The sequence below is a fragment of the Bos javanicus genome, chromosome 26 (assembly GCF_032452875.1).
Source record: "Bos javanicus breed banteng chromosome 26, ARS-OSU_banteng_1.0, whole genome shotgun sequence".
NCBI classification, from domain to species: domain Eukaryota; kingdom Metazoa; phylum Chordata; class Mammalia; order Artiodactyla; family Bovidae; genus Bos; species Bos javanicus.
Genome location: NC_083893.1, coordinates 51,092,219 through 51,119,749, shown reverse-complemented (window position 1 = coordinate 51,119,749; position 27,531 = coordinate 51,092,219). Strand labels below are relative to the sequence as shown.

Below are 27,531 nucleotides of genomic sequence, written 5' to 3'. Positions count from 1 at the left end.
CCAGGCTGCAGCTCGGAGGCATAAGTATGACTCGACACAGACTGTTTTACACACTTTATGTGCCATCAATGGCGGCGGCAGCAGCATCCCATGTCTCCGTCCTCCAGGAAGACTGCACTGAGCTCAAGCTCAGCCCTGACCGGAATCCAGCAACTTGAGACATGAGGGAGCTGACCCCCGGTGACAACATCCCAAGCCTGCCTGAACCTCATCCATCGCAGGACAGGATAGGGCCAGCCTCCTCAACCCTAGCACTGGAAGCGCAGAGCCAGGCTCAGAGCCTGGGCTCGGGCCACTGGGCCTGGGGGTCCCACAGCGTCATGAGCCGGTCAGCCTCCCTCCAGCCAGACAGCAGAGCCCCGTGTGTGGTGGAATAAAACGTCCGGTGTGTGGCTTCCCCCGCGAACAGTACCTGGAGCTGGAAAGAAGGGGGCGGTCAGCTGGGTGCCAGGCCTCGGCCACCAGCCCCACACCTGTTGCCTGGGCTGCAGAAGTGATGGCAAATGTGGTGCTTTGCTGCTGCCTTAACCCAGCACCCTGATGCAGTTGGGGAACAAGGACCAGCACCCGGCCACTGCCACGGGAAGGAACAGCAACAGTGAGGACCCCTCAGAGCCAGCACACCCGGAACCAAGCACAGTCACAGGGTGGAAGACCCGTCAGGCGGCTCTGGAGAAAATCTGAACATCGCCCAAAACACAGAGCAAAACACCAGAGAGGGAAATTAGCAGGGAAAAGATAAGAAAACTCTAGGGCCAGCTCAGAAGTACACCATCGAACTAGAAATCCGGAAAAAGGGGAAGAAAAAAAACCATGATGAGATAGTTCAGGAGAATCCCAGATGACTGAATACACGCCGGAGGGCAGTGCAGCTAGGCTCTGAGGCCCTGAGTGCGGGACCTCTTCTCCTTCCAGCTTCACTGGAGCGAGGCAGCTGCCCTCACAAAAGACCCTCACGAGCGCCCCAGGCAACCACAGGGCAGCGTGACCATGCCAAGGCCACCACACTGTGAGGAAGCCCAAGCCGCTCAGAGAGGCCTCAGGCAGGCGCTCCGGCCAACGTGCCAGCTGTGCTCAAGGCAGACGTGTGAGAGAAGCAGCCTCACGTGACCCAGCCCGGCCCTGAGTCACCCCCAGCTGAGGCCCTGGACATCATGGGCAGAAACAGCTGTCCCATGGTGCCCACCCTCAGAATTCAGCAGCCCAAGGAGGTGGCTGCTTCCACCACGAAAAAGAAGGCGCCTCGAAGCTCAGGTGTGGACAGTGCCCACAGCAAACAAGGTGTGTGCGGACAGCCCTCTTAACAAACTACTTCATCAGGGGCCTGGGAGGGCGGGGAGAGGCCTGAGGGCTGGGCGCACAGAGGCAGAAGAAAGCTAAAACTTTATGTGCTGTGGTCAGAATCCCATCAGCAATTCCTGAAAGTGAAGCATCAAGAAGCAATGTTAGCAAAACGCACTTAGAAGGAATTCCCTGGTGGCAGAGTGGTTAAGACTGTGCTTCCAGTGCAGGGGGCCCGGGTTCCATTCCTGGTCTGGGAACTAAGATCCCACATGCTGTGAGGCATGGGAGGGAGTCAGTTCAGTCGCTCAGTCATGTCTGACTCTGCGACCCCATGAACCACAGCACGCCAGGCCTCCCTGTCCATCACCAACTCCTGGAGTTTACTTGTGATGCCCTCCAACCATCTCATCCTCTGTCGCCCCCTTCTCCTCCTGCCCTCAATCCTTCCCAGCATCAGGGTCTTTTCCAGTGAGTCAGCTCTCCGCGTGAGGTGGCCATGGGAGGGAGAGGCACATAGACAACTGAAGGGGGAATGCTGGATGACGTGTGAACTCTGAGGGTGGTAACAGTGCTGCAGTTACGCGTTTTAAGACATGACCTCGATCTTTTGCAGATGCACACTGAAACCTGCAAGTGAAACGTCACCTGTGGGGCGTGCTCACCAGCAGGTGAGTCAGGAGGGCAGGGAGACGCCAGGAGCAGACAGGAACCCAACGGCTCTGCCAACCTTTATAGGCCTCAAAGTTTTCCACATTCAGTGCTTTGTAAAAAGTGCAAGTGTCAGTCACTCAGTCGTGTCTGACTCTTTGTGACCCCACGGACTGTAATCCACCAGGCTCCTCTGTCCATGGGATTCTCCAGGCAAGAATACTGGAGTGCGTAGCTATTTCCTTCTCCAGGGGATCTTCCTGACCCAGGGACTGAGCCCGTGTCTCCTGCATTGCAGGCAGATTCTCTACCACTGAGCCACCAGGGAAGCCCCTCTGTAAACAGTAGTAGAACCATAATGAGAAAGAACCTGAGAAAGAACGCATACATACGCATACATGGCTGAATCGCCTCGCTGGACACTCGAAACTAACACAGCACTGTAAATCAACTAAACGTCGATTCCAGAAAGCACTTTTAACAAGGCGGCAACTTAATGTGTTATTTGGCAATCAGAACCAGCCTGAAGTGCAGCTTGGGAAGGGTCAGCGGTGTGCCCCCCCACCAGAAGGCTATATTTTGTTTTTATTCTATTTTGTTAGCCATCACTATAGAATGCTCTGACACTTCAGGCTACAGGTATGTATAATTCTGATTAAAATAACACGTTTCAAAAAGAAAGTGGACTCTGAGTCACAGGGTCCCAGCCCGTTGACTGCAGCGGCAGCCCCAGCCTTCGCAGGGCCTATCCTGTCCCCAGGCCCTCCGTGGGACTCCGATGCCCTCGCCCGGCGGCTTCCTCCTACCTGTGCCCCCTTGCCATCTGAAGGGAGGGGCTGGGCCAGCCGGTCCATGTCGTCCCCAGAGCTGCCCACGGCCACGTAGCTGTATGAGCCCCGGGTGTACGGGGCGCTGTGCCAGCAGGACCTCAGCATACTCCTGGGTGCGGGGAGCTGGGGGTTCCCTGGGCCAAGAGACGCACACGTTAGCCAGCAGCCCGCCCACCCATCCACAAGGAGCCTCCCACCGTAAAGACCGAGCAGTTAAAAGGGAGACCACTGCTGGGCAGCCAAGCCCAGGGGGTGTGAGCGCAGGGCTCCCCTCCGGAGGTCCCTGAAGCAGCGTCCCGACACACACTGCTGCCTTTCCTGAGCCTCGGCATCCCGTCTGTAAAGCTCTGATTGCGGACATTCATATCCATCTTGGTGGCAGATTTTTAGGAAAGAGAAGTGGGAAGTGCTTGCAAAGCCATTTCAGTCCCCCAGAGAGGAGAACTCTTCGTGCCAGCTGACATGGGCAGGACTGTCCCGAGACTCAGGGCCAAACCCAGTTCCTCTCTGGGGGAGGTTTGGTTCCTGTCACAGACCAGCCGCTCGGGTGGGAGGCAGCAGCGTGGCCCCTGCGGTCAGTACCTGTCACCGTGCGGAGCACCTGCGTCAGAGACCTGAGTACGTCCTCGTCCGACAGTGTCTCCATGAACTCGGACTCGAGCCCCGCGATAAAGCCACAGAGCACGTGGCTGGCCCTGCTGGAGAGAAGCAGAGCTGGACCAGGCCCGCCACACCCAGACCGGCTCTGCCGTGGCCAGTGGCTGCACCAGTGTGGGCTCAAAGCCCCGGGGTCCCTCGACACGGGGTCTGCAAGGTCAGAGCTCTCAGGGCACCAAGATGGTTCCTGCTGACTCCACTGTCAAAGGCTGGTGGGGACAGCTGTCCCTAGCACAGTCGGGGACTCTGTATCAAGTCCTGACCCTTCTACTCCTCTTTATAAAACCCTGCACGGAAAAAAAAAAAAAAAACCCACATGATGGGCCGGAGGGGACCAGGTGACCATGTGGACCCTGGCTTGGCTGCTGGGGTGAGTACCCCTGGGTCCTCGGCAAACACGTCTCAGAAGTGAGCAAAGTGTGTCTCTTACGAGGAAAGCAACCGCAAGTATTCCCTGCACAGCAGGTCCCGAGAGACGCTGACGAGCTGCACGCACTGGGCCTCTGTCTGCTCCTGCAGGGAGTGGGCTCGGGGGGGTCTGTCTCACCACTTTAGGGTGCCCCTTGTGTCCCCCCTCGTGTAAACCCTCCAGAAACGCCTCGAGGAGAATCAACACAGTGCCGGACCCCCCAGACAGCTCACACCCAGGCCTCCTCGGAGAAACCTGGAAAGAACACATACTGGAAGGGAGGCAGGACCCAGAAGCCAATCAGCTTCTTGAACCAGGCATCCTGCAGCTCGGGGGCGGTGTCCTCCAGGGGCGACGTGTCCTCCCACACCACCTGGATGTGCTGGCAGTCTGGCTCCCAGAAGGGCTCCTCAAACTCCAAGAAGATTTTATTGTTCGTCCCAAAGCCTATTTTCCTGATCGCTTCCACCTTTTCAGTGGGCAGTGGTGGCTCAAAGAAGGTGTCCAGATGCTTCTTAAAAAAACCTGAAATTCAAAATTGGACGCCTTACTCCATGTCAGTCTCTTAATGGGAATCGACAGCCACAGGAATGGCCCTGAGCCCGTCAGAGGGTCGGAGAAAGGTCAGAGGGTCAGAGAAAGGCGTCTGGGAGCCACGCAGGCTCCCTGCAGGCCGGAGCCCCGACAGCCAGCACTCAATGGAGGGACAGGCAGGCCCCGAGAACGCCTGCCACGCGGGATCAGATGGCCCAGCCCCGGACCGCTCTGCGGGACAGGCCTGAGCCTGCTGCCTCTCGGGCTGCCCAGGGTTAGTTTGCAGGAACAATGAAACACACAGGCTTCACCCAAAAGCCACAGGAAAAGTGATCAGTGTTTAGCCCGAAGTCACACCACAAGGAGAGGAAACATTCACAGCACAAGCCAACCTCGCCAGTTCACGGGAGAAAGACCAACAGTCTGACAGGAAACAAGGCTTGGCCGTGAACACTGCAGAGGGGACCGTCTCCCCACAGCCACCCGCTCGCCGCAGAGCTTCAGCCCATCAGTTCCTGCAGGACTGGACTTGGTCCTACACACATGTATCCAAACACATGCGTACAGCACTGTGCAACAGAACAGTGAAAAGTAACTTTGTATCAGTATTCATTAGCGGCGCCTGCTGCTCCCGCTGCTGCTGCTGCTGCTGCTGCTGCTGCTGCTAAGTGGCTTCAGTCGTGTCCAACTCTGTGCGACCCCATAGACGGCAGCCCACCAGGCTCCTCCATCCCTGGGACTCTCCAGGCAAGAACACTGGAGCGGGTTGCCATTTCCTTCTCTAACGCAGGCATGCATGCTAAGTCGTTTCAGTCATGTCTGATTCTATGCAATCCTATGGACAGCAGCCCACCAGGCCCCTCTGTCCACAGGATTCTCTAGGCAAGATCACTGGAGCAGGTTGCCATTTCCTTCTCCAAATTAATGGTACCTACACATGAGAAAATATGGTGTAGCTATCAAGAACAAACTGGGCAGGTGCCTGGCCCCCTGTGAGCCGTAATGATGCACCTGCTGGCTGCAGCAGCTCAGTGAGCCCACACCACAACTGTGCGTGAACCAGGCCATCCGTGTAAAAGAACAAAGACTGTGACAACCTGTCTGTGCTGGTTTGGAAACGGAGGAACAGCAGAACACTGTGCTAATAACGCGCAGCAGAGTCCACCATGGGAGAAGGAGCCGGCCCTGAGCAAGCCAATCCACACCCAGCCCTCCCCTAGGGGGTAGGAGAATCCGCAGCCACGGCCCATGGGTGGGGTCGGGGCAGGGGAGACTCCTGCCCTTCACCTTCCAGCCATGCTGGCACCTGTTAGCTTTGTGAACTTGGGCAGTTAAGTGACTTCTCTGTGTTATCATTTATCAAATAGGGGGTGGGGCAGAGATTTCCCAAGCTGCCAGAGAAGCAGGTGAGATAAACCCGGCACAAACTTGCTTTCAGTTATCTCCACCTTTTACCAGATTGCCAGCTCCTACTGCTAGATCTTCCCTGGTGGCTCAGAGGTTAACGCATCTGCCTCCAATGCGGGAGACCTGGGTTCGATCCCTGGGTTGGGAAAATCCCCTGGAGAAGGAAATGGCAATCCACTCCAATATTCTTGCCTGGAGAATCCCATGGACGGAGGAGCCCGGACACGACTGAGCGACTTCACCTTCACCTTCACTGCTAGATCTAAAGCATCAGATCTGGAATTAAATAGGATTATGCTCACAACTCCTTCCTCGATCACCACCAGGACCAAAACGTAAGACCTGGCTTTCCGCCCCCTGAAAGCAGTGTGGTGAGCCTCAAGAGGCCGTCCCAACCTCCCAAAGGAGCAGCACACCTGCTGACCTGTGACCTCTCTTCCTGGGAAACCTTCTTTCAAAGCGAACAATGGCTACAAAGCACAGTAGAGTAGCTCTATCCCAAACTCAGAATGAAAACGTGAGCTCAGCAGCCAACGAGTGCCCCGAAGTGAATGAGGCTGGAGAAAACCAGAGGCCAGGGCACCTGAACGAGAACTGGAGGAACCGACCAGAACAGAGGGCTTTACCTAAGGGCACGGTGACGACCACGTGATGGGCTGGGAAGCAGTCTCCATCCTCACATTCTACCAGCACGGGAAATGTCTCCCCAGGAGCAGAAGCTTCCCGGAAGGACCCATTCCAGCGAATGGTCTTCACGGGTTTGTCAAAAACCATCACGTCCTTGGGCAAGGAGGCCATGATGCAGTCTGTGAGTCCTTGGTAGCCCCTGGGGGAAACAGAGGTGTCCCTGGAGGCGAGGCTCTACAACAAGCCCTCCGAGCTCACGCCAGATCAGGGAGCTGCAGGGGGCTCTGGTCCCAGCTCAGCCAGGGAGGAGGGCAGGGAGGGAGGGGGCCTCACGGGAGGATGACAGGAGCAGAGCTCCCCAGGTTTTCGTGGCAAGCAGGTCCCTCCTCACCCGGCCCAGGGCTCCCATCCTGGGCATCTTCCCCATCATAGCACCCTCCCTGTGCAGGGCAGTCCTGGAGGGTCTCATGAGGGCCCCATGAGAGGACAGCCACCCCAACACAGAGCAGGCCTGTCTGCCCATCTCTGAGGTCCAACCCCCAACAGTGCTTACAGGCAGGAGGCCTCCTAAACCTGGCGGGGAGCAAGGCATTACAAGATGCATTTCCTTCTTTTAATCACTTTTTCTTGAGAAGAATTCTTTTCTTTTCATAAGTGGTCAAAACTATGGAAGTAAATGACCAATCTCCCTAACACAGGAAGACAAACAGCCCCTGTCCCTCTCACCCGTCCCCTGCCTCCCAAAGCTTGGCCTGAGGTACAGGTAGGGACCCCCGAGGGAGCATGAAGGGGGTCTGGGGAAGCACAGAGGGGTCTGTCTGGGTGGGTGGGGCAGGCACATACTCAGGAAAGGTGCAGTCCAGCCCTGGCAGCACAGTGTACTCCCCGAAAGGCGCGAGGGCAACCAGGTCCATGCTGTGGGTACCGCTCACACAGCACTCCACGTTGAACAAGTTCTTCAGGATGGCCAGTTTGAGCTTCTTGGTCTCCTCATCCTCTGTCCAGCCAGCCATGTGCTGACGGATCTTCTCCTTGAGGTACTCCCCGACACTGGGTGGGGTGGTCTCAGCCGCCTGCAGGAACTCCCTGGTCTGGTCTATGAGACTGTAGAACAGACTGGCCATCTCCGCCACGAGCTCAAGGCTCACACTTACCCCAGAGCTGGCGTAAGACACAGATGGCAGGCCCACGTGACCTCCGGTCTCGATCAGCTGGTTCTCCTCGGACAGGGCCTTCTCCCCAAGCAGCCCGTATTTGGCAGCCAGCTGGAAGACGGGGTTGCCCTGGGAGGGCCCATGGATCCAGTGAGCACCTACCTCCACCACGCCACCTGGGAGCGGTAGGAGAGGCCACCTTGAGGCTCCCTGCCCTGAGTCCCTCCCCTTGCCACACTCAGCCCTGCCCTTCCAGAGGCCCACATCATTCCAGAGGACCAGAGGCTCTGGCGCCAGGGCCCGTCAGACCTGACTTAGGGGAACACCCCCTGAGGGGTGCTGGCCTGCGCGTGCCTGGGAAGGATACTTGGAGGCAGGCCTGGGGGCAGAGGAGGCACCAAGGAGCAAGGAGGCTGGAGGTGGTGGTGTGGGGGCTCCCTGCGGCGGTCAGAACCAGGGCCACTGTGTGGTCAAGGGTTCCCCTCCGCCGCAGCGGCGGACCCCGCTCACTGCGGGCAGCTGAGTTTCGGGGAGCAGTGAACTTCGGTAATTATGTGGGGCGGAGCGGGAATTCGCTCAAGGGGCCAGATAAGGGTTCCAGGACGCCTAACCCTGGACGTAGGCCGAGCCAGGAGCAGGGCTCCAGAGGCACCGGCTGGGCTCCGGGAAGGGGTTCCGGGAAAGGCTGTTACCGAAGCTGTGCTCCGAGCGGATGCGGCCACCGGCGCGGGCCGTGGCCTCCAGAACCCGAAGGTGTGAGAAGGCCGGGTGGCGGCAGAGCCTCTGCGCCGCCCCCAGCCCCGCGATGCCGCCGCCCACCACCAGCACCCGCGGGCCGCGGCCCGGGGCTTCCGCCTGACGACCACCCGACTGCATCGCCGCCGTCCCGGGCGGTTCCGGAGAGTCCCCCGCCGCTAGGAGGTTCGTGGAGCCGGGAAGAGACCAGAGCAGGGGCGGGGATTCGGGGCGGGACAAGGGGCGGTGCAGGGCCGGAGGAGGAAGGGCGAGGGGCGGGGCCGGAGGAAGAAGGGGGCGAGGGGCGGGGCCAGAGGAAAGGGGCGAGGGGCGGGGCCAGAGGAAAGGGGCGAGGGGCGGGGCCAGAGGTGAAAGGGGCGAGGGGCGGGGTGAGGGCGAGGAGAGGGCGGGGCGAGGTGGGCAAGGAGTTCCGTTCCGGCCCGGCCCGCCCCCGATGTGGGCCTGGCTCAGCTGCGCGCGCGCCTGGTGGCTTGGGACGAGAGGTCTGGCCTACAGCGCGGGAAGGTGGCGGAGGGTCGCTCGGGAGTGCGAGGGCCAGCGCGGAGGGGTCGGTGTATTATCCATCGGTGCCGGCGTTGTAGGCGACCGCCCCCACCGAGGGAGAGTGCGGGCGGCCGACTGGCCTGTTCGGGTCGCGTCCTGGTCCTCAGGAGACGTGGGAACGGGGCCAGGAGGCGGAGGAGGAGCCTCTTTTCTGCCTCCGATGCGCGAGCGAGCGCCTTCACTTCCAGAGCCCGTGGACCGCGGTGCCGAGGTGTCAGGTCGGATGGGGAGAGACGACGACCCTGGTGTGAGTGTGTCCACAGTTACGTGTCTACATGCACAGAGTACAACACACGTGAAGTACAAAGTGCAAGATAAACTGAGTGGAGAACGAGTCCCACCCCCTCCGCGCCCCCGCCCACATATCTGACCCCAGGAGCGGGAAACAAGTTCTAGCCTGCAGGCATTTCTGGAGACTTATTCTGGTTCGGGCTAGTCTCCCTTACAGCCTTGCAGCGATTAGAAAGCTCCTGCTTTCTGCTAAAAGGGCCATCGGGCTGCTCTGTAAGCACATCATCCTTCCACCCCTGGTCAAGCGGCTCCCACCGCTGCCCGCGGTGCCGCCGTGAGTGGGGGTGGGCCGGGAGGGAACTTAGCTCCAGTCTGGGCAGGTGGTCCTTCTGTCTGGCGTCTTCCTGCATCTCCTAGGACCCCCTTCTCTCTCCCTGTGTTGCCCTCCTCAGTCATATGGTCTTGTTCTTCTTGCATTCACTCTCTTGTTTTGGTGAAGCCCAGAAGAGGTGTCTGGAAGATCATTCTTTAAAGGACATTGCAAAGCTGAAAATATCTTCACTTTGCCCTCACACTTGATCTGTAGTTTGCCTGGGCATAGAATTCTAGGTCTGAAGCCTCTTCCTTCGGACTCTGAAGGCACTGCTCCCTTTCTCCTCCCTCCTAGGAGTGCTGTGAAGAAATCCATGCCATTCTAATTTCTAATCTTTTACAAGCAACGGGGGTGTTTTCCTCCCTGGAAGTTTTTAAGATGTTAGGAAAGTTATGACCAACCTAGATAGCATATTCAAAAGCAGAGACATTACTTTGCCAACAAAGGTCTGTCTAGTCAAGGCTATGGTTTTTCCAGTAGTCATGTATGGATGTGAGAATTGGACTGTGAAGAAAGCTGAGCACGAAAAAATTGATGCTTTTGAACTCTGGTGTTGGAGAAGACTGTTGAGAGTCCCTTGGACTGCAAGGAGATCCAACCAGTCCATTCTGAAGGAGATCAGCCCTGGGATTTCTTTGGAAGGAATGATGCTAAAGCTGAAACTCCAGTACTTTGGCCACCTCATGCGAAGAGTTGACTCATTGGAAAAGACTGATGCTGGGAGGGATTGGGGGCAAGAGGAGAAGGGGACGGCAGAGGATGAGATGGCTGGATGGCATCACTGACTCAATGGACGTGAGTCTGAGTTAACTCCAGGAGTTGGTGATGGACAAGGAGGCCTGACATGCTGCAATTCATGGGGTCGCAAAGAGTCGGACACGACTGAGCGACTGATCTGATCTGATCTGATCTGGGGACATCCCTGGTGGTCCAGTGGTGAAGAATCCGCCTGCCAATGCAGGGGACACAGGTTTGATCCCTGGTCCGGGAAGATCTCACGTGCCATGGAGCAACAAAGCTCATGGGCCACTACTGAGCCCTAGTGCTACAGCTACTGAAGCCCAGGCACCCTAAAGCTGTTCTCAACAGCAAGAGAACCCACCACACTGAAAATCCCACACACCGTAATGAAGAGTAGACCCTGTTGGCTGCAACTAGGAAAAGCCCGTGTGCAGCAACGAAGACCCAGCACAGTCAAAAATAATTAATTAAACAAAAAAGACTCCAAAACAGTGTCCAGTGCAGGGTGCACGGGCTCAGTCCCTGGTTGGGGAACTAAGATTCCATGTGCTGTGCTTCGTGGCCAAAAAAGTTAAAACTTTAATAAAAATTAAGATCTGAAGTTTCACAATGTGGTGGTTCCATGTTCCTTTGTTTTTATTGATTGTGTGTATTGTGTCCCACACTCAGAAGGCCCTCAATCTGGAAATTCCTGTACTTCAGTCCTAGCAAAAGATGTCATTATTTCACCAGTCGTTTCTGCTGATGACTTGTCCCTGAGCAAACTCCCTACTGGTTTGCTCTTGCTGCTGCTGCTGCTAAGTCACTTCAGTCATGTCCGACTCTGTGCGACCCCATAGACACCAGCCCACCAGGCTCCCCGTCCCTGGGATTCTCCAGGCAAGAACACTGGAGTGGGTTGCCATTTCCTTCTCCAATGCATGAAAAGTGAAAATGAAGTCGCTCAGCCGTGTCCGACTCTTAGCGACCCCGTGGACTGCAGCCTACCAGGCTCCTCCATCCATGGGATTTTCCAGGCAAGAGTACTGGAGTGGGGTGCCATTGCCTTCTCTTGGCTCTTTCTAAAGTCCTTAATTTAGGCTGTCAGAGGTTGAGCCTGGCCCTTGAATGCTCACATGTCCTCTTTCCCATCTTCACTGCTCTGCTTCTGTGGTATTTGAGGCTTTCATTTCTGCTACCATAGTGCTCGTTTCCAGGAGCACTTTCTTCTTGTACAGATGTTTCTTTCTAGAGAACAGAAGGGTCTCCTCATGCTTCATCTTCTTGGGAGACTGGGGATGTGAGTGCTGTGTCCTGCTCAGTCGCTGTGCTTTGGGTCCTTCTTCCTGTTTCTTTTGGCTTTCTGAGATGTCAGGTGATGTTTGTCTGTCTCCTGGAGACAGAAACGATAGACCAGATGGCTGTTTGTGAGTAGGGCTTGTCAAACTTGAGCTTGACTCTGGGGTTCCTTGGGAGGGGCTTTAGTTGGGGAACCCCATCATCCATTTCTCTAAGTCCTTCCTTTTGGGTTGGTCAGGCTCCCTGGGAAGGGTCTTCCAGTCTTCTGCCTGGAGCATATAAGCCTTGCTGCCAGTATTATAGGAGCCAAAGAGTAAAATTTTCCAAACCAGGCTTCAGCAATACATGAACCATGAACTTCTAAATGTTCAAGCTGGTTTTAGAAAAGGCAGAGGAACCAGAGATCAAATTGCCAACATCCGCTGGATCATCGAAAAAGCAAGAGAGTTCCAGAAAAACATCTATTTCTGCTTTATTGACTATGCCAAAGCCTTTGACTGTGTGGATCACAACAAACTGTGGAAAATTCTGAAAGAGATGGGAATACCAAACCACCTCACCTGCCTCTTGAGAAACCTGTATGCAGGTCAGGAAGCAACACTTAGAACTGGACATGGAACAACAGACTGGTTCCAAATAGGAAAAGGAGTACGTCAAGGCTGTATATTGTCACCCTGCTTATTTAACTTCTATGCAGAGTACATCATGAGAAACGCTGGGCTGGAGGAAGCACAAACTGGAATCAAGATTGCTGGGAGAAATATCAATAACCTCAGATATGCAGATGACACCACCTTATGGCAGAAAGTAAAGAAGAACTAAAGAGCCTCTTGATGAAAGTGAAAGAAGAGAGTAAAAAAGTTGGCTTAAAGCTCAACATTCAGAAAACTAAGATCATGGAATCTGGTCCCATCAGTTCAGTTCAGTTCAGTTCATTCACTCAGTCGTGTCCAACTGTGTGACCCCATGAACCGCAGCACACCAGGCCTCCCTGTCCATCACCAACTCCCGGAGTCCACCCAAACCCATGTCCATTGAGTCAGTTACGCCATCCAACCATTTCATCCTCTGTCATCCCCTTCTCCTCCTGCCCTCAATCTTTCCCAGCATCAGGGTCTTTCCAAATGAGTCAGTTCTTCGCATAAGGTGGCCAAAGTATTAGAGTTTCTGCTTCAACATCAGTCCTTCCAATGAACACCCAGGACTGATCTCCCTTAGGATGGACTGGTTGGATCTCCTTGCAGTCCAAGGAACTCTCAAGAGTCTTCTCCAACACCACCAATTGAAGTTCAAAAGCTTCAATTCTTTGGCACTCAGCTTTCTTTATAGTCCAACTCTCACATCCATACATGACCACTGGAAAAACCATAGCCTTGACTAGACAGACCTTTGTTGGCAAAGTAATGTCTCTGCTTTTTAATATGCTGTCTAGGTTGGTCATAACTTTCCTTCCCAGGAGTAAGTGTCTTTTAATTTCATGGCTGCAATCACCATCTGCAGTGATTTTGGAGCCCAGAAAAATAAAGTCTGACACTGTTTCCACTGTTTCCCCATCTATTTGCCATGAAATGATGGGACCAGATGCCATGATCTTAGTTTTCTGAATGTTGAGCTATAAGCCAACGTTTTCACTCTCCACTTTCACTTCCATCAAGAGGCTCTTTAGTTCTTCTTCACTTTCTGCTATAAGGGTGGTGTCATCTGCATATCTGAGGTTATTGATATTTCTCCTGGCAATCTGGATTCCAGCTTGTGCTTCCTCCAGCCCAGTGTTTCTCGTGATGTACTCTGCATATAAGTTAAATAAGCGTGGTGACAATATACAGCCTTGATGTGCTCCTTTTCCTATTTGGAACCAGTCTGTTGTTCCATGTCCAGTTCTAAGTGTTGCTTCCTGACCTGCATACAGGTTTCTCAAGAGGCAGGTGAGGTGGTCTGGTATTCCCATCTCTTTCAGAATTTTCCACAGTTTGTTGTGATCCACACAGTCAAAGGCTTTGGCATAGTCAATAAAGCAGAAATACATGTTTTTCTGGAACTCTCTTGCTTTTTCGATGATCCAGCGGATGTTGGCAATTTGATCTCTGGTTCCTCTGCCTTTTCTAAAACCAGCTTGAACATCTGGAAGTTCACGGTTCACATATTGCTGAAGCCTGGCTTGGAGAATTTTAAGCATTACTTGACTAGTGTGTGAAATGAGTGCAATTGTGCAGTAGTTTGAGCATTCTTTGGCATTGCCTTTCTTTGGGATTGGAATGAAAACTGACTTTTTCCAGTCCTGTGGCCACTGCTGAGTTTTCCAAATTTGCTGGCATATTGAGTGCAGCACTTTCACAGCATCGTCTTTCGGGATTTTAAATAGCTCAACTGGAATTCCGTCACCTCCACTAGCTTTGTTCATAGTGATGCTTCCTAAGGCCCACTTCACATTCCAGGATGTCTGGCTCTAGGTGAGTGATCACACCATCGTGATTATCTGGGTCATGAAGCTCTTTTTTGTACAGTTCTTCTGTTTATTCTTGCCACCTCTTCTTAATATCTTCTGCTTCTGTTAGTTCCCTACCATGTCTGTCCTTTATTGCACCCATCTTTGCATGAAATGTCCCCTTGGTATCTCTAATTTTCTTGAAGAGATCTCTAGTCTTTCCCATTCTATTGTTTTCCTCTATTTCTTTGCATTGATTGCTGAGGAAGGCTTTCTTATCTCTCCTTGCTATTCTTTGCAACTCTGCATTCAAATGGGTATATCTTTCCTTTTCTCCTTTGCTGTTCGCTTCCCTTCTTTTCACAGCTATTTGTAAGGCCTCCTCAGACAGCCATTTTGCTTTTTTGCATTTCTTTTTCTTGGGGATGGTCTTGATTACTCTCTCCTGTACAGTGTCACGAACTTCCATCCATAGTTCATCAGGCACTCTGTCTATCAGATCTAGTCCCTTAAATCTATTTCTCACTTCCACTAGATAGTCATACGGGATTTGATTTAGGTCATACCTGAATGCTCTAGTGGTTTTCTCCACTTTCTTCAATTTAAGTCTGAATTTGGCAGTAAGGAGTTCATGATCTGAGCCGCAGTCAGCTCCCAGTCTTGTTTTTGCTGACTGTGTAGCTTCTCCGTCTTTGGCTGCAAAGAATATAATCAATCTGATTTCGGTGTTGCCCATCTGGTGATGTCCATGTGTAGAGTCTTCTCTTGTGTTGTTGGAAGAGGGTGCTTGCTATGATGAGTGCGTTCTCTTGGCACAGCTCTATTAGGGCAAACCTCTTTGCCCTACTTCATTCTGTACTCCCAAGGCCAAATCTACCTGTTACTCCAGGTGTTTCTTGACTTCCTACTTTTGCATTCCAGTCCCCTATAATGAAAAGGACATCTTTTTTGGTGTTAGTTCTAGAAGGCCTTGTAGGTCTTCATAGAACTGTTCAGCTTCTTCAGCACTTCATGGCAAATAGATGGGGAAACAGTGGAAACAGTGTCAGACTTTATTTTTCTGGGCTCCAAAATCACTGCAGATGGTGATTGCAGCCATGAAATTAAAAGACACTTACTCCTGGGAAGGAAAGTTATGACCAACCTAGACAGCATATTAAAAAGCAGAGACATCACTTTGCCAACAAAGGTCTGTCTAGTCAAGGCTATGGTTTTTCCAGTGGTCATGTATGGATGTGAGAGTTGGACTATAAAGAAAGCTGAGTGCCAAAGAATTGAAGCTTTTGAACTTCAATTGGTGGTGTTGGAGAAGACTCTTGAGAGTCCCTTGGACTGCAAGGAGATCCAACCAGTCCATCCTAAGGGAGATCAGTCCTGGGTGTTCATTGGAAGGACTGATGTTGAAGCAGAACCTCCAATAGTTTGGCCACCTGATGCGAAGAACTGACTCATTTGGAAAGACCCTGATGCTGGGAAAGATTGAAGGCAGGAGGAGAAGGGGATGACAGAGGATTAGATGGTTGGATGGCATAACCAACTCAATGGACATGGGTCTGGGTGGACTCCGGGAGTTGGTGATGGACAGGGAGGCCTGGTGTGCTGCGGTTCATGGGGTCACAAAGAGTCAGAGAAGACTGAGCAACTGAACTGAACTGAATGTGGTCCTTTCCTCCACTGAGATGTGCATACAAGGGATGCAGCTACTGCTATCTAATTGATAAGCCATGTCATGTCCTACTCTTTGCAACACTATGGACTATAGCCTGACAGTCTCCTCTGTCCATAGGATTGGGTTGCCATTTACCTGCCTTTTAAAAGAACTATCTAGGAGAGGTGTGAAGCTGAAGTTCCAGTACTTTGGCCACCCGATGTGAAGAGCCAAGTCATTGGAAAAGCCCCTCATGCTGGGAAAGATTGAAGGCAGGAGGAGAAGGGGACGACAGAGGATGAGACGGTTGGATGGCAGCACCAACTCAATGGACATGAGTTTGCAAGCTCGGGAGTTGGTGATGAATAGAGAAACCTGCCATGCTGCAGTCCATGGGGTCGCAAAGAATGGGACACGACTGAGCAGCTAGACTGAACTGAGGAGAGGTGTCACTATGGACTGGTAGCAAGCTCTGAACTGTCCCCCTGTGTGCAGACTACAGGCTGACGGGCTCCTGATACTGAACAGTTTCTGTGGCTGGTCTTACAGGCTGCCAAGCAGATCAAGGCGTGACTGCCAGTAGCAGCCCGCTGCCCACGGGATGGCAGGGGCCGAGGGCGGCTCTGGGGAGGCTTGATAACTTGTCTGCTGCATGTGTGCCATCCTGGGCTCTTCACTCAACACTCTCCACACCCCGCCCTGCCGAGCACCCCCTGCCCTTCCTTCCTCTCTTAAGTCCTGCCTCTCCGAGTCGCTCTGCATCCCCACACCCGTCCCCTACGGGGGACCATGAGAGCCGGGTGGGGCCCTCCAGGCACGCGTCATGCTTGTCCCTCAGGGAAAGTGCCCGGTTGAAGTGCCCCACTTGCGGCGAGTGCGGGGGGCCACCTTCGTGCTGGTCCTGGGCGGGGGCTCACCTCTTTTGTCCCTGCAGCGCAGGCACAGCACGAAGCCTGCAAGGGAGCCGAGCTTGGAGCCTTTGGAGGTGGCAGTGACCTCTGGAACACAGAGGTGGCCTGGGCTCAGCGGTGCCACCTCCTGGCTAAAGCACTGGGCCTGAGCCCAGCCCATAATGCTGCTCGCACCTCTGGCCTGGTCGCCCAGCCTGACATCCTGTGACTAAGGAGGAAAGGGCCAGGTGACCCTGCAAGTCCAGTGAAACAGCCCGTCTGGAGTGCCCCCACCCTGGCCCTGGTGTCCCTGTCTGCAGGGGGAACTTTACCCCCCATTCTGCCGCCTGACGAGAGAGCTCCCTCCTGAGATGTTCCCCCAAGGGTCAGCTAAGCTGAAGCCCAGCAGGATGAATGGTCCCAGACCCAGGGATGGTCAGAGCACAATCTTTCCACGCTTCCCATCTCACCTCCTCTGTCTTCTCTGCCAGTCGCCTTTCTCTAGTAAAGGTCAGGATGCCAAGGGCTTACTTAGGCCTATTTAGAAAATTTGAGATTCGGCCCTGACCATCCCTGGGTGGGAACAGCCAGAAGGTGTCTGGGGGGCTCGAACTTAATTCTGGCTCAGCCTCTTGGAGCCTTTTGTTGATTGGCAGGGACTATGTGGCTGAGTACCCCCATGGCGGCCAAGGTGTAAAAATGCCCTCATCCCACTCACACCTGACCGCATCTGGACTGAAGGCCTGGTGATAGGAGGAAAGGCAGTTACAAAACTGTGACACTGACTTTATGGCCAGGGAGCGAGGGCAGCACTCTGACTCCCCGGAAGGGAGCATTTTGGACCCCGGGAGATGTAGGGGTGCAGCGGGAGGCACGGTGTTCATGCTTTCTGTCCCCTCGGTGTAGTGCTACCACTCGAATACTGCAGTGACTGCAGCCAACCTCTGACCTGCGGCTGGCCTGTCATCGCGGCCCCCTGCCCATGTGGCCGTGGCCAGGTGCTGGACTCTTCTGCTGGGTCTCGGGTCACCAGCAGCAGCTCTGACACACACACCTCATTTCAGTCTGCCTAGTACACAGTCATGGCTTCTCATGCCCCGGGGCCCCCGTAACAGTAGAGGCTGTAAGTACCCAGTGACACCTGTGGTTTAACTAAATCAGGCTGTTCATTTCTATAAACAGATTTTATGATTGTAATTCACATGCCATACACTTCACCCATTTACAGTGAACGATTCACTGGTTTACAAGACGTTTACAGAGTTGTGCAAGCATCACCACGTCAAGTTTAAAACACTGTCATCACTGCATAAAAAAGTCCTGCCCTTTAGCAGTGCCCACCGCCCCCTTCTGCAGCTGCTGGCAACCACCACTCTACTTTCTGCCTCTGTGGCTTTGCCCGCTCTGGACATTTACTGTACATAGAATCGTGCCCATTCATAGAGCACAGCTGTGTCATGGTGAAGGGGCTTGCGTAACTCAATAAAGCTGTGAGCCATGCCATGCCAACCCAACATGGATGGTCATAGTGGAGAGTTCTGACAAAACATGGTTCACTGGAGGAGGAAATGGCAAACCACTCCACTATTTTTGCTGTGAGAACCTCATGAACAGTATGAAAAGGGCAAAAAGATATGACACTGGAAGATGAGCCCCTCAGGTCAGAAGTTGTCCAATATGCTACTGGGAAAGAATGGAGGACAATTACTAACAGCTCCAGAAAGAATGAAGCAGCTGGGCCAACGCAAAACAACACTCAGTTGTGGATGTGTCTGGGGATGAAAGTAAAATTCGATGCTGCGAAGAACAGTATTGTATAGGAACCTAGAATATTCGATCCGTGAATCAAGGTAAGTGGGACGTGGTCAAGCAGGAGATGGCAAGAATGAACATCGACATCTTAGGAATCAGTGAACTACAAGGGACAGGAATGGATGAATTTAGTTCAGTTCCCCATTGTATCTACTACTGTGGGCAAGAATCCTCCAAAAGAAAAGGAGTAGCCTTCATTGTCAACAAAAGACTCCGAAATACAGTACTTTGGTGCAATCTCAAAAATGACAGAATGATCTTAGTCTGTTGCCAAGGCAAACAATTCGATATCACAGTAATCCAAGTCTGTGCCCCAACCAATGATGCCAAAGAAGCTGAAGTTGACCAGTTCTATGAAGACCTACAAGACCTTCTAACACCACACCAAAAAAAAAAAAAAAAGATGTCCTTTTCATCATAGGGGGTTGGAATGCAAAAGTAGGAAGACAAGAGATACCTGGAGTCACAGGCAAGTTTGGCCTTGGAATACAAGATGAAGCAGGGCAAAGGGCAAAAGAGTTTTGCCAAGAGAACACACTGGTCATAGCAAACAATCTCTTCCAACAACACAAGACAACTCTACACATGGACATCACCAAATGGACAATACTGAAATCACACTGATTATTTTCTTTGCAGCCGAAGATTGGAACAGCTCTATACAGTCATGGAAAGCAAGACCTGGAGCTGACTGGCTCAGATCAGGAGCTCCTTATTGCAAAATTCAGGTTTAAATTGAAGAAAGTAGAGAAAACCACTAGGCCATTCAGGTATGACCTAAATCAAATCCCTTATGATTATATAGTGGAGGTGATGAATACATTCAAGGAACTAGATCTGGTAGACAGAGTGCCTGAAGAACTATGGACAGAGGTTCATAACACTGTACAGGAGGCAGTGACCAAAACCATCTCAAAGAAGAGGAAATGCAAGAAGGCAAAATGGTTGTCTGAGGAGGTCTTACAAATAGCTGAGGAAAGAAGAGAAGCAAAAAGCAAGGGAGAAATGGAAAGATATACCCAACTGAATGCAGAGTTCCAGAGAATAGCAAAGAGAAATAAGAAGGCCTTCTTAAAAGGACAATGAAAACAAGTTAGAGGAAAACAAGAATGGGAAAGACGAGAGATCTCTTCAAGAAAATTGGAGAGATCAAGATAAAGGACAGAAACAATAAGGACCTAACGGAAGCAGAAGAGATTCAGAAGAACTATTTTTCTTTAAAGTCTTAATTTCTGAGATAACTATGATGGTGTAGTTACTCACCTAGAGCCAGACAGACTAGAGTGTGAAGTCAAGTGTGCCTTAGGAAGCATTACTGTGAACAAAGCTAGTGGAGGTGATGGAATTCCAGCTGAGCTATTTAAATTCTTAAAAGATGATGCTGTTAAAGTGCTGCACTCAATATGTCAACAAATTTGAAAAATTCAATACTGGAATTGGCCGCAGGACTGGAAAAGGTCAGTTTTCATTCCAATCCCAAAGAAAGGCAATGCCAAAGAATGCTCAAACTACCACACAATTGCATTCATCTCACATGCTAGAAAAGTAATGCTCAAAATTCTCCAAGTTAAGCTTCAGCAGTACATGAACCGAGAACTTCCAGATGTACCAGCTGGGTTTTGAAGAGGCAGAGGAACCAGAGATCAAATTGCCAACACTGGCTGGATCATACGCTAAGCAAGGGAATTCCAGAAAAACATCTACTTCTGCTTCATTAGCTATGCTAAAGCCTTTGACTGTGTGGATCACAACAAACTGTGAAAAATTCTTCAAGAGATGGAGTACCAGACCACCTTACCTGTTTCCTGAGAAACATGTATGCAGGTCAAGAAGAAATAGTTAGAACCAGACATGGAACAACAGACTGGTTCAAAATTGGGAAAGGAGTAAGACAAGGCTGTATATTGTCACTCTGATTATTTAACTTATATGCAGAGTAAATCATGTAAAATGCCAGGCTGGATGAATCACAGGCTAGAATCAGGATTGCCAGGAGAAATAACATCAGATATGCAGATGACACCACACTTATGGCAGAAAGCAAAGAGGAACCAAAGAGCCTCTTGATGAAGGTGAAAGAGGAGAGTGAAAAAGCTGGCGTAAAACTCAACATTCAAAAAATTAAGATCATGGCATCCAGTGCCCTCACTCCATGGCAAATAGAAGGGGGAAAAGTGGAAGCAGTGACAAACTTCATTTTCTTGGGCTCCAAAATTACTGTGGACAGTGACTGCAGCCATGAAATTAAAAGATGCTTGGTTCTTGGAAGGAAAGTTATGAGAAACCTAGACAGTGTATTCAAGAACAGAGACATCACTGTGCTGACAAGGGTGTGTACAGTCAAACCTATGGGTTTTCAGTAGTCATGTACGGATGTGAGAGTTGGACTATAGAAAAAGGCTGAGTGCAAAAGAACTGATGCTTTTGAACTGTGGTGCTGGAGAAGGCTCTTGAGAGTCCCTTGGACAGTGAGGAGATGAAACCAGTCAATCCTAAAGGAAATCAACCCTGAAAATATCCATTGGAAGAACTGATGGTGAAGCTGAAGCTCTAATACTTTGGCCACCTGATGCGGAAAGCCACAACACTGGAAAAGACACTGATGCTGAGAAAGACTGAAGGCCAAAGGGGAAGAGGGCAGCAGAGGATGAGATGGTTAGATAGCATCACCAACTCAGTGGACATGAATTTAAACAAACTCCAGGAGATAGTGAAAGACAGGGAAGCCTGGCGTTCATGAGGTCAGATAGTAGGACACAACTTAACTGAGCCGCATCCTAACAGATGTCTCATGGCGCCACTGAGCTGCGTTTCCCTGGTGATAGGCTCCCCACTCCAGTATTCTTGGGCTTCCCTGGTGGCTCAGCTGGTGAAGAATCCGCCTGCAGTGTGGGAGACCTGCGTTTGATCCCTGGGTTGGAAAGATCCCCTGGAGAAGGGAAAGGCTACCCACTCCAGTATTCTGACCTGGAGAATTCCATGGGGTCGCAAAGAGTCGGACACGACTGAACGACTTTCAGTGACTAATAATGTTGAACATTTTTTGTGTGTTCATCGGCCATCTGTATATTTTTGTTGTAGAAATGTCTGTTCAATCCTTTGCTCTTTGTTAACTGTCTTTGTATCACTGAGTTTGTGAACATTAGTAAAGGGAAACCATTTAAAACAGAGTTGGAAGGCCAGAAGAGGGAGCTCTCAGACACTTGACTGTCAATTACAGACCTAGAGAGAAGGATCACCACCAACAGGAAAAAATCCTCCATGACAAGTCCCAACAGGAAAGACGCTCCCTGCATCTCTTACAGGAAATAAGGACTCCAGCTACTAGGCCAAGGAGAGCCTGTCATCACCCTGAACTCTCATTTGCCTCCAATTGACTTTTCTTCAGAACTCCTCCCAACTTCCTCTTTTTCTCTGTAAAATAGAGAAAAATGGTGAGTTCACTTCAGTTCAGTCACTCAGTCGTGTCCGACTCTTTGCAACACCATGAACCGCAGCACGCCAGGCCTCCCTGTCCATCACCAACTCCCAGAGTTCACTCAAACTCATGTCCATTGAGTCATGAGTCTCATAAAATAGACAAAAATGGTAAGATGACTGTTATTTTGGTTAGCAAGTAGAAAGTATTCTTTATATCTTCTAGACACAAGACCCTTTTCAAATGTATGACTTGTGAGATTTTTTCTCTCATTCTGTGAGATAGCTTTTCACTCTCTTTAGGTTTTCCTCTGAAACATAAAAGCTTTTAATTTGGGTGAAGTCTATATATTTTTTTTTTCTTTTGTCCATAAATTATTTCATGAAGGATAGCAGCCACCTACTTCAACACTAGCCCTGGAGTGTTAGAAAAAAATTCTTTCATGTTGGAGCCGTTCCCATTTGGATGCCTGTCACAGCACCGTAGCCCACACTAAGACAGAGTCTACTGTGGTAAAATCTCTTCTTATCTCTTTGTAGGAAAATGTCTTTATTCTATCCTTCAGTTCAGTTCAGTTCAGTTCAGTCACTCAGTCGTGTCCGACTCTTTGCGACCCCATGAATCGCAGCACGCCAGGCCTCCCTGTCCATCACCAACACCCGGAGTTCACTCAGACTCACGTCCATCAAATCAGTGATGCCATCCAGCCATCTCATCCTCTGTCATCCCCTTCTCCTCCTGCCCCCAATCCCTCCCAGTATCAGAGTCTTTTCCAGTGAGTCAACTCTTCGCATGAGGTGGCCAAAGTACTGGAGTTTCAGCTTTAGCATCATTCCTTCCAAAGAACACCCAGGACTGATCGATCTCCTTTAGAATGGACTGGTTGGATCTCCTTGCAGTCCAAGGGACTCTCAACAGTCTTCTCCAACACCAGAGTTCAAAAGCATCAATTTTTTCGTGCTCAGCTTTCTTCACAGTCCAATTCTCACATCCATACATGACTACTGGAAAAACCATAGCCTTGATTAGACAGACCTTTGTTGGCAAAGTAATGTCTCTGCTTTTCAATATGCTATCTAGGTTGGTCATAACTTTGCTTCCAAGGAGTAAACGTCTTTTAATTTCATGGCTGCAGTCACCATCTGCAGTGATTTTGGAGCCCCAAAAATAAAGTCTGACACTGTTTCCACTGTTTCCCCATCTATTTCCCATGAAGTGATGGGACCAGATGCCATGATCTTAGTTTTCTGAATGTTGAGCTATAAGCCAACTTTTTCACTCTCCACTTTCACTTTCATCAAGAGGCTTTTGAGTTCCTCTTCACTTTCTGCCATAAGGGTGGTGTCATCTGCATATATGAGGTTATTGATATTTCTCCCAGCAATCTTGATTCCAGCTTGTGCTTCTTCCAGCCCAGCGTTTCTCATGATGTACTCTGCATAGAAGTTAAATAAGCAGGGTGACAATATATAGCCTTGACGTACTCCTTTTCCTATTTGGAACCAGTCTGTTGTTCCATGTCCAGTTCTAACTGTTGCTTCCTGACCTGCATATAGGTTTCTCAAGAGGCAGGTGAGGTGGTCTGGTATTCCCATCTCTTTCAGAATTTTCCACAGTTTATTGTGATCTACACAGCCAAAGGCTTCGGCATATGCCGGGAGCCGGTGAGGCATTCCACTCGTGACAAAGGTCATGAGGAAGTGAGGAAGGAGGCTTGGCATACGCAAAGGCAGGATCGAGCCTCAGGGGTCCCCCCGGATATTCTCGAACATCTACCCCCAAAAAAACCAGAGTCTGCCTACTTTATTGCTTTGTGCTCTCACCTCTGACTTTACTGGGGGCTGTCCCCCACCACCATCTCGCTCTCTCTGTCAAAGAGTTAACTTACAGCTCCAACTAATAAAGTTCCTGGGCAATTAGGAGTGTTTAAATCCAAACCCCTCAGATGGCTCTCTAACTCGCCTGACAAGATGACCCGGACTCCTACAGCTATGCAAACGATTGTTTACAGTCTCCCAGCCTCGAGAGGCACGGGAAGCTTAAGATATTCAAATAGTTTAGTACCTGTCAGAGAGTTAGAAACTGTCAGAATAAACTAGTAAAGGATTTCATTGATTAGCCAATGCTTGTTGCCAAGTTTTCACATCCCCTAAATTGTATCCTTGAATATGTATTAATTAATAGTTGGTATGTAGAAAAAATAAGTAGTGGCCTTGGTGTTAGTAACTTTAGACCCTTAAGGTAATAAATTCTTTCCTTTGTTGTAAACCCGTTACACATCCGCCCTATAGGAATGCAATTTTATCTTCGGAAGATGGCGCCAAACCTTAAAATAATTACTCTTAGAGAAAATAAGTCTTTGTTGATAAGTCCTTGTCAAGAGTCATAAAATGTTAATAGGCCTTCTGGCCAGAAGATGATGTAAATCACCTAAACCATTTGTATACGATAAATTTGCAGGAAAGAAACCCTGGTTTTTGATAAGGATCAAAAACTGCTGACTTTGCATCCCCTATTGTCCTCTATGTGTAACTTAGGGTATAAAAGCCCCTGTTGAAAATAAAGCTACGGGCCTTGCTCACCAACGCTTGGTCTCCCCATGTCATTCTTCCCTTTAACTTCCAGCTGAGTCTCCATCTGGAGCGCGGAACCCACCACGCTTACTAATTATGCCTGGGCTTCTAAGATCCGACCGGGGAGGCCTCAGTGTCTCCTCTCCTTCGGGAGAACGGAAGGACGCCTGTGGCCTACATAAGTGGTGCAAACTTCTTGTCTTGAAGTTTTATTGGTCTCCCGCGTAAACCAAGCTACTCAACCTCTTTTCTCCACTGAATTTTCCTACTGAGCTATCCTCATTCTATTACTCTTTATATCTTTGATAAATATGTAAATAGTCGCCGACTCCATCTCCCCTTCGAATACCCTGGATCAGCCGGGGCTGGACCTCGGCAGGCATAGTCAATAAAGCAGAAATAGATGTTTTTCTGGAACTCTATTGCTTTTTCCATTAGCCTGGAAATGAAATTTTGCTGAGTATTAAATTCTAATTTGGATTTTATTATTTACTTGAAAACATCCATTTTGCTTTTCATTTGTAGGTGATTTTTTTTTTTCTTTTTGGCTGCCCCATGCAACTTGCGGGGTCATAGTTCTCCTGGTCATGGACCAGGAATGAAGCCCAAGCCCCAGCAGTGAGAGGTCTGAGCCCTAACCACTGGGCAACCAGGTAGTCCCATGTAGGCTATCTTCTTATCTTCACCCTCAAATTTCCAGAATTTGCGCAAGAACACAAATGGAGGCTAATAATAGGTTTCCAAACATTTGAAATTTATAAATCAAAGTAAGGAAATCCTTTCATTGTTAGAATTTGCATGTGCTCGTGCCAAGTTTCCTCAGTTGTGCCCAGCTCTTTGTGGCCCCGTGGAAGGCGGCCTGCCAGGCTCCTCTGTCCATGGCATTCTCCAGGCAAGAGTACTGGAGTGGATGGCCATACTCTCCTCCAGGGGAGCTTCCTAATCCAGGGATCAAACTCACATTTCTTTTGTCTCCAGCATTGGCAGGCAGATTCTTTACCACTAGCACCACCAATTACATCTTGTTTTATAAAAATAAAACTATTCACATCTAGTATTCAATAGATATCTAGTTACCAACGTAAAGAGTCAGTATTATGCTTCACTTGTTATATCTAGACCTATAAATACATAAACTTGAGTGACAGGAACTGTTCCTAATTGTTGCGAAACCGCCCTCAGCCACTTAGTGCAGCTGCTGTGACTGATGCTGCAGGCGCTTCATGAGCACCTCTGGCCGTGAAATGGGAGGAAGGGAAACAGAAAGCATTAATAGATGTTTGTCACAGTGTTCAGCAGGGGGAAACTCAGTTACTTGACGCCTCTAAAAGGAAGCATTTTGTTAATAAATTATCTTTCCCTTGTCTAAGCACATCTGCCTCTCAACTCCTCCACACTGCAAAACAGTATTAACTCTGAATTCTCTGTGACATTTAAATCAAGTCCCCCTAAAACCAAATGCTCTTACTGAGTTCATGATTAATCTCTCCACCCCAAACTTCCCTTTCTTGTGCCCTCTGACCTCAGTACTATACTAACTGAACACTAACCAAGTAAGTCAGATGACTAAGATGGATGCTGTTGATAAAGGGGTTAATGTACTAAAACTGCTGCTGTAGACATCATTAATGTACAAACTCAGGTTATTTCTCCAGGGTAAGATGAGCTCACAGACCCCTGAACCATGGACCATCTGGCCTGAGAACGTAAACCAGAGACATCCTGACTCCTAAAACTAGATCCAGAAATGTCACAAAATGAATCTCAACCTTTCTTTTTTAAAAAAATCTTTTTTTTTTTTACTCCCCTAACTCAAAAACCAAGTTGGTCAGTGGCTTATCAGAGTTGGTCTGAGTGGATCTGTGATTGTCTCTAACTCCTTTGCTGAAGTGAAGTTGCTCAGTCGTGTCTGACTCTTTGCGACCCCGTGGGACTGTAGCCTGCCAGGCTCCTCTGTCCATGGGATTCTCCAGGCAAGAATACTGGAGTGGGTTACCATTTCCTTCTCCAGGGGATCTTCCCAACCCAGGGATCGAACCCGGGTCTTCCGCATTGGAGGCAGATGCTTTAACCTCTGAGCCACCAGGGAAGCCCAAACTCCTTTGCTCGGTGTCCTGCAAACACCCTGTCAGGGAGTTTGGCTTTCTCTGGTTACACCTGAACATTGCCCTGAGCTCTGACTTCAGGTCACAGGGAGTCCACAGGCAGTTTTGGCTAGAAAGCCACTGCTTCCAGCTCAGAGTCCAGGACCCAGCTGTGGCTCGAGGTCCTGTCACTCAGGAGTGGGCACACCCTGCCTGTCCCGCAGCCTGAGACACAGCAGGAAGGGCCAAAGGTCAAGGGCACAACTGCGCCTAGAGTAGAGAAGACCAAGGTAGTGTAGGCCGGCGGACAGCTCCGCCAAGAGCCCTGCAGGCCAGCACCATGGACGGGTGGGCCAATGCACTCGCACAAGCCCCTGGCGGTCCCTCTTGGCATTCGGGTGTCCCAACCAGCTGTAAGTCGTCAGGCCCCGGGCTTGGGGGGCAGAGGAGAGCAGGCCACGCAAGTTCCCAACCGCATGGCTCAGCTAGCCCCGGAGCAACTGCTCTCAGATATTCCGGGGCTACTTCTGTCAACTACCAATGGGCACTTGCCAAGAGCATTTGCCAGCGACTGAACAAGGGCATTTGCCATCTGCGTCTGCGGAGTTCCAACCCTGTGCTACTGCAGCTGCCAACCTTCATTCAGGGTGGAGAGTGAGGCACTGTGTGCTCCAGGGAAACTGGTGTAACAGGTCTTTACACAGGTATTTTCAGAAACTGATTTCATGACCCCAGTCCTTCCATCTCTTCAAATCTAGAAAAGCACCAAATCCCTTCACCCTGACATTAGCTCCTCATGACTAACAGAAAAACTTTTGTAAAGTGAGCACTTGATTGCAGTGACCTCCCCGTTCACCAAAATCTTATATATTGACCTTCCCCCACTGACTCTTTGGAACAATTTCTCAGAGCTATCTGAGGTAGTCTCCCCCAGCCGCAGTCTTCATTTTGCCCCAAATAAAACTTAACTTGAAACTTTCACATCGTGCATCTTTTTACTCAACAGTTCCTACAGGTTGAGGCGGCACAGGTGGGAAAAGGATCAGGACCTGCATTCCAAACCCTTCTCCCAGCCCTGTGCCGCCTCCGCCTATCCTCCGGGACCCTTCTTCCGCCCCCTCCTCCCTAAACCGCAGGCCCGTCGCCCCGCCCACTTCCGCCGCCTGGCGTGGTCTCGCGATACCTGCGTGGTCTCGCGACCCGGGCCGG

General features: G+C 50.7%; 1 protein-coding gene and 1 non-coding gene across 7 annotated transcripts; both read right to left on the bottom strand.

Annotated features, from left to right (window-relative positions):
- Positions 1-39: 39 nt before the first annotated feature.
- PAOX (polyamine oxidase) lies at positions 40-27,457 on the bottom strand. 6 transcript variants are annotated; one of them, XM_061403940.1, is made up of 9 exons: positions 26,875-27,457; positions 8,800-9,091; positions 8,243-8,464; positions 7,240-7,726; positions 6,396-6,595; positions 4,101-4,353; positions 3,345-3,460; positions 2,739-2,896; positions 40-2,267 (listed from the first exon to the last, which is right to left on the bottom strand). In XM_061403940.1, exons 1-9 carry the CDS (start codon positions 26,962-26,964, stop codon positions 2,073-2,075), a joined length of 2,013 nt encoding a protein of 670 aa, XP_061259924.1. In that variant the 5' UTR covers positions 26,965-27,457; the 3' UTR covers positions 40-2,072. The 6 variants fall into 6 exon arrangements, with proteins under 6 accessions (XP_061259924.1, XP_061259925.1, XP_061259926.1 ...); XM_061403941.1 differs by having other exon boundaries at positions 3,345-3,457; positions 26,875-27,456; XM_061403942.1 differs by having other exon boundaries at positions 40-418; positions 26,875-27,454.
- TRNAW-CCA (transfer RNA tryptophan (anticodon CCA)) lies at positions 26,256-26,327 on the bottom strand. Its single transcript has one exon. It is a non-coding gene; the product is annotated as a tRNA-Trp (tRNA).
- Positions 27,458-27,531: the final 74 nt, after the last annotated feature.

What these genes read in the sequence shown, in the direction of transcription:
- PAOX (XM_061403940.1), bottom strand. Translation starts at nt 26,964, where the DNA reads ATGAAGGTTGGCAGCTGCAGTAGCACAGGGTTGGAACTCCGCAGACGC. An exon ending in GTCGCTGGCAAATGCTCTTG is followed by an intron (nt 9,092 to 26,874) that starts GCAAGTGCCCAT and finishes CACTCACACCAG; the next exon opens with GGTCGTCGTCTCTCCCCATC. An exon ending in TGGGTCCTGCCTCCCTTCCA is followed by an intron (nt 3,461 to 4,100) that starts GTATGTGTTCTT and finishes GCTTCTCTCCAG; the next exon opens with CAGGGCCAGCCACGTGCTCT.